This window comes from Amia ocellicauda, chromosome 16 (assembly GCF_036373705.1).
Source record: "Amia ocellicauda isolate fAmiCal2 chromosome 16, fAmiCal2.hap1, whole genome shotgun sequence".
Classification (NCBI taxonomy): domain Eukaryota; kingdom Metazoa; phylum Chordata; class Actinopteri; order Amiiformes; family Amiidae; genus Amia; species Amia ocellicauda.
Genome location: NC_089865.1, coordinates 6,775,012 through 6,787,228, shown reverse-complemented (window position 1 = coordinate 6,787,228; position 12,217 = coordinate 6,775,012). Strand labels below are relative to the sequence as shown.

At 38.0% G+C, this 12,217-nt stretch overlaps 1 protein-coding gene across 3 annotated transcripts in view; it reads left to right on the top strand.

Moving 5' to 3' along the window:
- Positions 1–12,217, top strand: part of mbd5 (methyl-CpG binding domain protein 5) — a 47,230-nt gene that overhangs the window by 18,759 nt on the left and 16,254 nt on the right. For all 3 annotated transcript variants that reach the window (XM_066687348.1, XM_066687346.1, XM_066687345.1), the window contains exons 3-5: positions 2,146–2,248; positions 3,798–3,978; positions 4,431–6,695. In XM_066687348.1, coding sequence (XP_066543445.1) covers positions 2,146–2,248; positions 3,798–3,978; positions 4,431–6,695 — 2,549 coding nt within the window. The remainder of the gene's footprint in view (positions 1–2,145; positions 2,249–3,797; positions 3,979–4,430; positions 6,696–12,217) is intronic.

The following is a 12,217-nucleotide window of genomic DNA, read 5'->3' as shown; positions in this document are numbered from 1 at the left end:
TCATGCGTTCAGAAATCACCTCCATAGTTCTGACTGTCATGTAGCACTCACATTTCACACATTTTCCTTGTTATCGCACAAAAGCACATGCCTCAGGCAGCGTGTCTATACTGGTGGGGTCAGTCGCTTTATCACATTTAAAATAGCTTTAAAATGCCATCTAAACCAGAGCAGGAATCATACTTGGGTCATGTAAGATTTAAGAAGTCAAGATCCCATTTACCCAACTTGATCTCATGTTACTTCCCACACAATAAAGCTTTACTTGAACATGTAAACTGTAAACAGTCTTTATTGTAACACACAAACCTCTTTCCACAATAATAGACAATAGTTCCAAAATTAGTTGTCAGAAACTGATATTTAAATATTGCGACCCTTAAGTCACTGTGAACTGTATCATTTGCATTAGTATAGACAGTTTGTGTACCTCATCAGAACGGCATACTCATTTCCTGAAACATACAGCCAAAACATTGAGAAAAGCACAACTTTTACAGTTGATTAAGAGCATTGCAACATTATACATGCATTATCACAAATATATTAATTCTGTGAAATCTTAAATTTAGGTGTATGTTGTCAATAAACGTTTGGCATTTTATGTGACCTTGTATAAATAGATGAGAGAGCTGTAGAATAGATTGATTGATTATGGAAAAATGTTTTGTCACAAAACAGTGATGGCCAAACCTATGTCTGACCAACATGATATGGGCCTATTAATTTGTTTTAGTAGGGTTACATGTATATCCCAATATGACAGACATCAACCTGTGTTAATGCATGGGGCATCTTAAAACTGTAATGTTCAAAAATAATGTTTTTGACCTGCTAAGTGGTGACAGTGTCTTGAAAAGCCTTGTAAAAATGTGGGTCAGTCCAGTGTGGCACTGCAGCCAGACCACATAATTTTCCATGTTTTTCTGCTTTTCAGCCCTTATCACATTTGTGAGGATTGAATGTGGACAGTAAACTCAGTGGAATTGGCTATACATTGTTGTATCAGACCATTAAGTAACAAAACACAATGTGTTGCAAAGTACTGCATTTAAACCTTAAAATTAGACCTGGTGATTTTGTTGGGAAAAAAATGGGGGAAACTTACTTGTGCTTCATACGGTTAGACTGGTGGCCTCCTTAGGAAGCCATCATCAAAATCAAATAAATATTTCACGGAATTAATATATTATAGGCTTATATAATGATGTGAAATTCTAGGCCTATATATAATTCTAAATATATTTTCTAAAGCATTTTATAAAACTAAAACATTTAAATATCTATATATATGTTTATGTACAGCTGTAGACTCAACATTTTTTCATGCTAACATCAGTCCTACTTTAATTTTTTTTATTGTAAAGTTGTTTCCATATCATTAGTTTATCATCATAACAGTTTACCATCACGGTAATATTGATACAAATATGAAGTTCTCAAAATCCCTCACGCAAGAGCTTGGCACATCCTTAGTTTTAATTCATATCTTGGCTTTTTCTCCAGTTTCTGATAAGGTTTTAAAAATGCATGTGAGTAGTACCTGACAAGTTAATAAAGTATATGACCTTTATTGTAAAATAAAAAATATGCTTTGTAGGCACTTTCAGTGCATGGCTGTAGAAATTAAAGAAGTCGCAGGTGCTGAACATTTCAATACAAGAGTGGGTCAAGCAGAACACTTAGTAACGGGTCGGGCGTTACAGTCGTCCATTTGAAATGGCAAGGTCCCTTTGTGGTGGTTCAGACCATGACTCCATGGACATTATTCTGAGTGTGGCACAGTTTTGGAAGAGGTGAAATGTGTTGAAGGAAGAAGAAAACAAAAAGATGGATAGCATGCTCTGAGGTTTTATAGGCACTGTCTTTCACATGCTTTATTATCCCTGTCATTTTGTCTTGGAGAATTATAGTTAAACTGTGTAAAGGACCACCTGCGTATGCCCAGTAATGTACCATAACATGCATGTCTCCCGAATTCTTCAGGTACTGTTGGGGTTACGACATCTTCATTTATCATTTAGCACTTATCTGCATTTTGTCAGGAGCTCTGTTTAGAAAGTGTTATTACTCATTTTTAATTAATTCCATTATCTTCCAGTAATTGCTTGGCTGATGCCTGTTTTCTTGCCTTCTGCCCCTTAGTCCCAGTGGCTCGGTGTTGGCCTGTCTGGAGCAGGTAAAAACCTACCTCCTGACAGATGGGACCTGCAAGTGTGGCCTGGAATGTCCTCTCATCCTTCCTAAGGTATGCAATGCTTGTTTTTCTAAACTTATACAATTAAATAGTGCATTTGGTGAAAAAAAATTACACTTTTCTTTTCTGTGACAGAAAAATAAATAACTATTAATCCTTCATACCAGTACATTTTCTTCTAGCCTTAACATTGGTATTTAATTTTTACATTGTCGAGTGTTCGCTCCATTTGTCCTAATATAGGGTTTTTGTTTTCTTGTTTTTTTAGGATTCAAAACAAGTTAACAACAGGTTGACCAATCCAGTATTAATAAACCTCTACAAGATACCAGTAAACGGTGTTACAAAACTTCTGAAAAGAGGCTGAACTTTATTTATTTTGTTCTCATTCATTTCAAAACATTTATATATTTTATTTCCAAAAAGTGTTTTGGTTTTAAATATTTTACAGTTGTTAAATGAAGTATTTGTATGTATTTCTTGTTAGGCCTATATGAAGGCAGCCTGCACTGCTTTAATCATCTGTGAACAGCCTTTTCCCGTGTTACTATAGTAACATGAGCTGCCAGAAAGCAGACTGGCCGTAAAGTATGAACTATTGAAAAGTGAGCATGATTCAGTAGCTGTTGCAGAGTATATGTAGCTCTGTGTTTTACAGATAGTCAAATAATTGTTGAAAGTGAAGAGAGTACAGCTCCTCTATTTTTGCAGGCTCTGTGGTGCTGTGTTATATAAGGATTTAAGCATCCTAATTAAAATAGCTTTTATGGTATTCAGTAGGAAATTGTTGGGGGCAAAAAGCTGATGTATGTTTCTATTTCTGTCTGTTTTAACAATTCCAAATGCTAAACCTTGGTTTCCTGGGGATTTGTTCATTACTTTTACATGGGAATTTTAAACATATTTATGATCAAAATAGGTTAATGGCATCAAATCATTGTATTGTATTAATCAAAACAATAATTCATAATGTAAGGAATTTAAAATAAATTACATCCAAAGGTCTCATTTCTCCCCAACAGTGTTGGCTGGCTATACATTTCATAAGTTTCTTTCAGTTCACATTTTGTATTTCCCTGTTCTTTTGCTGTTTTTGTCATTTAAACCAATATTTAAAAACAGAGGAAATGTGATTCAATCAAACAGTACAACAGTCTGTTTCTACACCTACATTAATATTTATTTTTCAATATACTAAAAATGTTTTGCAACATTTAGGAGTGTGAACCTGGATAGTGAGTTTACATGTCAGCATGATTGAACTTGGCATTAAATTAAAGGGAAATTTCAAAGAAATAGATGTAATTTGGATCCTAAAGAACATGATTAAAACGAATTCAAACAGATAAAATCATTTTACTTTATTTTTCTTTTGCGGTGTTCGTTTTAAACCTCTTGATCCCTGCCAGCAATATTTTTTTTAACGGTAATTAGAATCAGAATCAGAAACTTTATTTTCACACAAACCAATACAAAAATGATGTATTGGTGGAATATGCAGAGTCAAGTAGAATATGTATTCATGTGCAAATATGTGATTTTGAAAGCCCTAAATGAGTTGTTAAAATAACACTGAATGAAAACACGATTTTTCTTTTAGGTGTTCAATTTTGATCCTGGGGCTGCTGTCAAGCAGAGAACGGCAGAGGATGTGAAAGCAGATGAAGACGTCACCAAGCTCTGCATCCACAAAAGGAAAATTATTGCTGTTGCAACGCTACACAAGAGTATGGAAACACCACATCCTTCTCTAGTTTTGACCAGTCCCGGTGGTGGCACAAGTATGTATCGTTTATATAGATCTGAGCTGCTTTTGACTGTGTTGAAAATGTGATTTTTTTATTTTTTATTTTTTTTTTTAGGAGTAGAGGAAATAGAGTAGATATTAACAAAAAAATATATATATATTGTGTTATTACCAATAGTATCAGTAAGTATAGACCTGTAAAATGTTATAATTCATTGCAGTTTTATGCCTGCATCTTTGCATTTTGCTGGTGCAACACCACTTGTACTGTTAATATTATGAAATGTGACATACAATATACATGCAATGTAGTAGATGACCAAATTACATTTCTTGCATGGATTCAAGAATGCATGTTCTAGTCTTTTATTTGTATTTACATTACATTTTCATTTCAGACTTTTTTGTTACATAGTTGTTGTTTTTTAAGTTAATTTGTAGAAAAGGTTATTTTAGTAAAGCTTTTATATCCAAACTATATTTCAGGTGCAACACCAATGGTCCCTACACGTTCTGCTACTCCAAGAGCAATAAGGAATAAATCACATGAAGGAATACCTAATTCTGTCGCCCCAGAGTGCAAGAATCCATTCAAGATGATGATGGCAGGCCAGAGGCATTATCAACAGGAATTAACTGCAGGTCAACAACAAGAGCTTTATGCTGGCTATCCAAGACAAAGGCTTGGGAGCAATGACCATGGGCAGAAGTCTCCTTATCGTGGCAGTCATGGTGGGATGCTGAGTCCCGCATCATCTGGATCTCAGATATATGGTGATGGTTCGCTCTCTCCCAGGACGGACCCTTTGGGTAGCCCAGATGTTTTCACACGGAACAATCCCGGATTTCACGGAGCAAACAACGCTAGCCCCATTCACATGAACAGCAGGACTCCGCTTTCTCCTCCTGCTGTCCTGCATCATAACTCTCCTGCACAGTCGTCATGCGCAATGGCAGGAAGGACTAATATACCTCTTTCTCCTACTGTTACAACAAAAAGCCCCGTAATGAAAAAACCCATGTGTAACTTCCCTGCTAATATGGACATGCCACGAGCAGTATTTCACCACAAACCCCAGCAAGGGCCCCATCCTCCACCTCCACCCCCCCTTCCACCTTCCTGTGCTCTTCAGAAAAAGCAGATGACTTCAGAAAAGGATCCCCTCGGCATTCTGGATCCGATTCCCAGTAAGCCAGTTAACCAGAATCCAATGGTCATGAACCCCTCTAACTTCCAATCAAATGTCCACTCTCAGGTACCTATGATGAATGTAAACATACCCCCTGCTATCGTTCCTTTGCCAAGTAACCTCCCTTTGCCAACTGTTAAACCTGGACCCATCAGTCATGGCACCCACGTTCAGAGAGGTCAGCACACAGCTTCCACCTCTATATCGCCCTCCCCTGTGACATCACCAGTGCACATGATGGGGCCTGCTATGGGGAGGATGGAGGTATCTCCACAAAGGTCACGCTCATCTTCCACCTCTTCAGACCATGGGAGCTTCATTATGCCGTCAGGTCCTCAGGGTTCCTGTGGCAGCATGAAGGTTCCTCCCAGGTCTCCCAGGTCATCCATGGGTTCTCCAAGGCCTTCTATGCCTTCAAGTCCATCAACGAAGCCAGACGTGCTCCATCAGTACAAAGACATCCCCAATCAGTTGCTCGTGGGAATGAGCAATGTGCTCAACAGTCAGCCCAATTCGATGTTTCCACCAGTTTCTGCTGGAAACGCTCCCCAAAAGAATCACCCGGGCCTGCTGGGAATGCCCCTTAATCAAATCTTGAATCAGCATAATGCTGCTTCGTTCCCAGCAAGTAGTTTACTGTCAGCAGCAGCCAAAGCACAGCTAGCGAATCAAAACAAACTGACCGGCACCAACAACAACAGCAGCGGAGGGAATAGCAGTACCAGTAGTGGCAGCAGCAGTGGCAACTCTGGTGCTGTTGGCAGTGGTGGCAATGGAGAAGGGCACAGCACTTTAAATACAATGTTTCCTCCTAGTACTAACATGTTGCTGACGATGAGTGAAGGGCAGAGCGGACGTGCAGCACTACGTGACAAGCTTATGGCTCAGCAGAAAGATCCTCTGAGAAAGCGAAAGCAGTCGACCAACACGGTTTTCAACATGCTGAAGTCCCAGATGAGTGCTCCAGGAGCTCCCAAGCCTGGACCACCTGACCAGCTTAGGAAACCTGGGCAAGGTCCTCTTCCCCCCAATAACTCCATGGCTCAATTACTCCAGTCCATGAGCTGTCAGAGTTCCAACATGGCTGGAAACAATGGGGCTGCTTGTGTGAGCTCCAACTCTGGCATGCCATGTTCCTCCAACCAGTTGCATTTTCCAGACAACAATCTGACTTCCGGTCCGTCACAAAACCTGCCGGTGCAACACCTCCACCCCCGAGGGAATGGAATGCACTGCCAAAACGTCGACACTAACTTGGTTCACGGGGGAGGCCACGGTCCACATGGCCAGTTTGCTGGTCTGATGAATCAGATGCAGGCTTCTGGGAATTGTGGGGTACTTGGACAGGCTGGAATAGCTTTAGGAAATTCTATACTTGGACATCCTAACCCTCACCAACACCAACTGCCCCCCCACCACCACCACCACCACCATCATCACCACCACCACCACCACCAACACCAACAGCAAAGCAAGCCTCGTGCAAGGAATCAAGCCGCCTGTGCGCCGATGGTACCGAACAGTAATGGAAGCAACTGTGGCCAGGTGATCTCTGATGCCGGTAAGCCTGTGTTTTACATTTTAAACTAGCTAGGCATCATTGTCATTAAACAGGTGTGAGTGCGCACTTTTGGGAGTTAAGCTGAACGGAGATATCCTTTTAAGACTGGTTTATATTGATTGTTTGTGGTATATTTGGAGAAATATAGTTATTTTTATTTATGGAGCAAAACATTTGCATTGTAAGCCTATGGTATAATTACTGCAATACTTAAATACTTATGGTCCATATGAGGTGTGGTATATTGAGAAATTGTCTTGATATAATCCCCTGAAAGACTGTGGTTTTAGATATCTTATCAAGTTAAATAACTTAATAGAAAGCGATGACATACACATTTGATACATTTTAATATAGATTAATGTAAATAAACACTTAAATGCACTCCACAACACACGAAAGTGGAAAAATAAACCACCAAAAAATAAAATGCATGAAGATGCTGGTTGACTGAATTTTCCTAAAACCCTCTTTTCTGGATTTGGCAGTATATCGCACATATATGAATTTTGATAACCGTGTCCTTAAATTAACCTTCCATGACATGGACAGCACAATGTATTCAAATATTATTTTTTTCCAAACGGAGGCACTTGTAGAACATGCAGTTTATTCAGTTGAGCAAATTATACATTTCACAAAACTTTTTGCAGGGTTATGTCAAAGATCTTAGCTCATTCTACTCTCTCACACATTTAACTTCACTCACAAACAAAAATATTAATTTACTACAGACATTAATTATTCATGTTTCCAAACTCTAAGTCAGAACTAAAAACAGAGCTCGGCATTTTTTGGAAGTTTGTGTGGGGTCATTATCTTCTGGAAAAAATGAATTCTGTCCCATCAGCTTTTTTACAGATAAAAGGCCGCATGGAAATATAAAGTAGTGTGCTGCATCTGTTGATCTATGTTTCCATATTGTGTGTTCTTGATGACCAATGCCAAACATCTAAAGTATCATGCTTGTGTGAACCGAAATTATTTTGAGTTTTTCATAACAAATAAACAATTAATTAGTGATGCTTGTATTTGATGTCTTATCGGTACGGAGCAGTGGCAGTGCGATAGCCTGTTGACACATTTTGATTGGGTTAATGTTGGACTAAACTATAATAATCTTGGTTAGACATATTTTGGTTGGGTTAATGTTGGACTAAACTATAATAATCTTGGTTAGACATATTTTGGTTGGGTTAATGTTGGGCTAAACTATAATAATCTGCTTGAATTCCAAACCATAGGAATACAGATAACATGGGACATAGACAGTTTGTGTTGTAACAAGGGCTGATGCTTGCAGTTTGTTTTTGAATATTTAATAATGTGTTAATTATTTAACTAATTTATGGAAATAATTGTGTTAAGGAAGAGGAGCCTGCTGTCAGTTAAGCTTTCTTTGAAGTGACACTTGATATTCAAGACACTGCAATCAATGGACAATGATGTCATAAACATTTAGAAAATAGTGTTTTCTGTGTTGTTATTTGCCAAGTATAAAAAAATCAGCAAACTCACATAAAATTTCTAATGTGACAAAAGTGTCTTAGCCTTAATTATTGAGCAGATGGACAAAGGGTTAATTTGTGGTGTGGCTATGATGGGTATTAGAGATTTATACAAAAGCTGGAACGTCATGCCATTTTATTTAATATTTTTTTGATTCATATTGAAATAATGTCTAACATTTTTATAATAATTAAATATTTTCCTAAAGTCATTTTTCCTGTGCTGATGAATCTTGACTGAAGTGACTCATTCTGATAATGATACTGAGAGCAGATTTGAAGCAGCTCTTAGATTCTAGTGTCTGTATCTTTTTGGCAAGGTAATAAATACAGCATTATTAAAGGGGGAGCATCTGAGTTTTGTGTAAAGCTGCACGAACTTCAAATATTCATATTGCCGTATTACAAAAATGTATATTTTGCAACAAATTTAACAAATAAGGGGAACCTTTTTTGGCAATGCAAAATCACAAATAAAAACACAATGTCCACAATGCAAAGTCCTACAACTAAGGTGTGTCACTCTGGTAACAGTTGTCCTTAATTCAACCAGGTTTTTAAAAATATATATATTTATATATTTTTCTTGTCAGCATCCTGTACTCTAAACAACAACTTCCTATTTTGAGTGTTAATGTGACAGTGACAGCTCCAGATACTAAGTGGTTTATATTTGTTTTAAAAATATCTTCTTCCTGTATTAACCATTAAACTACTTTTTGGTCATGTCAGTATACACTCACCTAAAGGATTATTAGGAACACCTGTTCAATTTCTCATTAATGCAATTATCTAACCAACCAATCACATGGCAGTTGCATCAATGCATTTAGGGGTGTGGTCCTGGTCAAGACAATCTCCTGAACTCCAAACTGAATGTCTGAATGGGAAAGAAAGGTGATTTAAGCAATTTTGAGCATGGCATGGTTGTTGGTGGGATTTCCACGCACAACCATTTCTAGGGTTTACAAAGAATGGTGTGAAAAGGGAAAAACATCCAGTATGCGGCAGTCCTGTGGGCGAAAATGCCTTGTTGATGCTAGAGGTCAGAGGAGAATGTGCCGACTGATTCAAGCTGATAGAAGAGCAACTTTGACTGAAATAACCACTCGTTACAACCGAGGTATGCAGCAAAGCATTTGTGAAGCCACAACATGTACAACCTTGAGGCGGATGGGCTACAACAGCAGAAGACCCCACCGGGTACCACTCATCTCCACTACTAATAGGAAAAAGAGGCTACAATTTGCACAAGCTCACCAAAATTGGACAGTTGAAGACTGGAAAAATGTTGCCTGGTCTGATGAGTCTCGATTTCTGTTGAGACATTCAGATGGTAGAGTCAGAATTTGGCGTAAACAGAATGAGAACATGGATCCATCATGCCTTGTTACCACTGTGCAGGCTGCTGGTGGTGGTGTAATGGTGTGGGGGATGTTTTCTTGGCACACTTTAGGCCCCTTAGTGCCAATTGGGCATCGTTTAAATGCCACGGCCTACCTGAGCATTGTTTCTGACCATGTCCATCCCTTTATGACCACCATGTACCCATCCTCTGATGGCTACTTCCAGCAGGATAATGCACCATGTCACAAAGGTCAAATCATTTCAAATTGGTTTCTTGAACATGACAATGAGTTCACTGTACTAAACTGGCCCCCACAGTCACCAGATCTCAACCCAATAGAGCATCTTTGGGATGTGGTGGAACGGGAGCTTCGTGCCCTGGATGTGCATCCCACAAATCTCCATCAACTGCAAGATGCTATGCTATCAATATGGGCCAACATTTCTAAAGAATGCTTTCAGCACCTTGTTGAATCAATGCCACGTAGAATTAAGGCAGTTCTGAAGGCGAAAGGGGGTCAAACACAGTATTAGTATGGTGTTCCTAATAATCCTTTAGGTGAGTGTACATCCTCTTCACATTGGTTATATGATGATGAGGTTTGTATAGATTGAGAATAGACTATGGCTGTGAATAGTGAATACTAAGTCATTATTTATTCATTCAGTTAATTCTAGATATCTTTGCTGTAGTTCTATTAGTGCCGAGTATGTTTTGGTTGGTTGTTTTATTTGTAATAAAAAAAAAATCCTTATTTTTTAAAGAGCCTTCATTTCAGTATGATGATATTTAAAGAAGTACAACCATAAAAACTACCTTGATGACTGTTACTAAAATGTAATATATTATTTTCAAATCATATTACATAGAACAAAACTACTATATGAATTTCCACCATGCAGTGAAGTGCATTCATTTTAATCTGTGTACAAGTTTCCTTAAAGTCTACAATACAAGTTATTTGCCAAATAAAGTAGAACTTGCTTGATTTTGTTACCAGCTGCTTTTTAAAATTTCTCAACATAAAGGTATGGCAGCCAGTCAATGAGAGATTTTTAGCACTATCCCTTGGCAAACAGTATTGATTTTAAATGCTATACTGAAGGCCATGCATTCCTACCATTGGATACAGGGCCTTCATTTGAATGCTTGGTCTAATTTCCCTTAGTGATGTCCTTTGCTTCAATCTGTTTACTTTGCATGTTAATAGAAAATTTCCACAGTTAGAGATGGAACAACATTAAAAAGGATTTTTGTTCCTCAAAAAAGATTTAGCCTAGATAAACTGTAAAGCTTTTCAGAGCATTTGTGTAACTATAGTAACAACATACTGTTTGTGCTGAATTAAGCATTCCCTGTTATAGGGTCCTGGTATCCTTCTGCTAATTGGTCTTCTATATATTAGAGAACTTGTAGGTATGAGAAACGCAGCCTTAGGGGGCATTAGGCAACTTTCACAGAAGCTTTTCTCCTTTGTGGCTTTTCTGCATTTGGTCAATTTTCTTTTACACACAAACCATTTACATCCTAGTTAGATTTTGTGGAAGTTTTGCGATTGCTGTCTAGTTACAGTAACGCTTTTTAGAGTAGCCGATGCTACTGATATTCCTGTTGTGCAAGAAACATAGTTTGCTACATTGATTTCCAGCACTCTAACATGGATTGTTGTTTGACTGTTTTTAAGGGTATTTGTTATTTGAAAGATATTCTGCATATTTATATAACATGCTAAAATAAATTAATTAAATGTATTTCATGGCTACTCTTTGTCACTCACCTGATATAAATAAATTATCAATTTGTTTGATCAACATTATTTATTTGTGATTATTTGTGATTAATTGTAATGAACAACAGAACCAGAACAACAACAAAAACAGTATAGACCAATTTGTTCATTAAGTATGTCAAATATGCTCATATGAAATTATATTTGTAGTTTTGCGATTTGCGGTTTTGTGATGGGAAGTTTGAGGTGAAACATGCCAGTTCTATAAACACATATCTTTGCTGACAACTTTTACAGTAATTGAATATCATCCCTGGCTGTGTCTTTTGGGTGGAACATCATGGTCTGATGCATTAAGTCCCCACAGCTCTGTTTTTGGTCTGGACTGTTTCCTGGGCTTTATCTGTTAACCACACTAGGGCTCCTATTTTGATGCTGGTGCACGTTGAAAGTCTAACACAGGGTTGGCATGCAAATTTCAGAACCAAGCAAAGCAAAACCTTGAACTATTCTACTTTATCTTCGTAATCTCCACACTAGTGCAGACCTCATAATCCATTGGGCCTGTTTTCATTCCATTTATTTCTTGAGCAAAGTTGGGTCATCTATTTTAGATCTGCCAAACACAGAAAATGTATACAATTTTCAAAAGGGGAAAATAATGTTGTACTCTTTGAATAGTTGAGACACACTTTGGAGAGGGAGAGAGAGGGAGTCAAACATCACTCTCTCTAGTATGCTGGCAGCAATATTACCGTGTGCCACCGGATATTTCCAAAATCTGTGATTTCTACAAAAGGTGTGAGCCAGGGCACGATTTCAGCTGCAACCCACGAGGTGACAGTAGGTTTAGCTAAATGTGACGTCGAATTATTGCTCCTCACAAATTTTTGCAGAAAGAGAAGTTCAGATTTGACTGGGTCTTTGGAGTTAGATT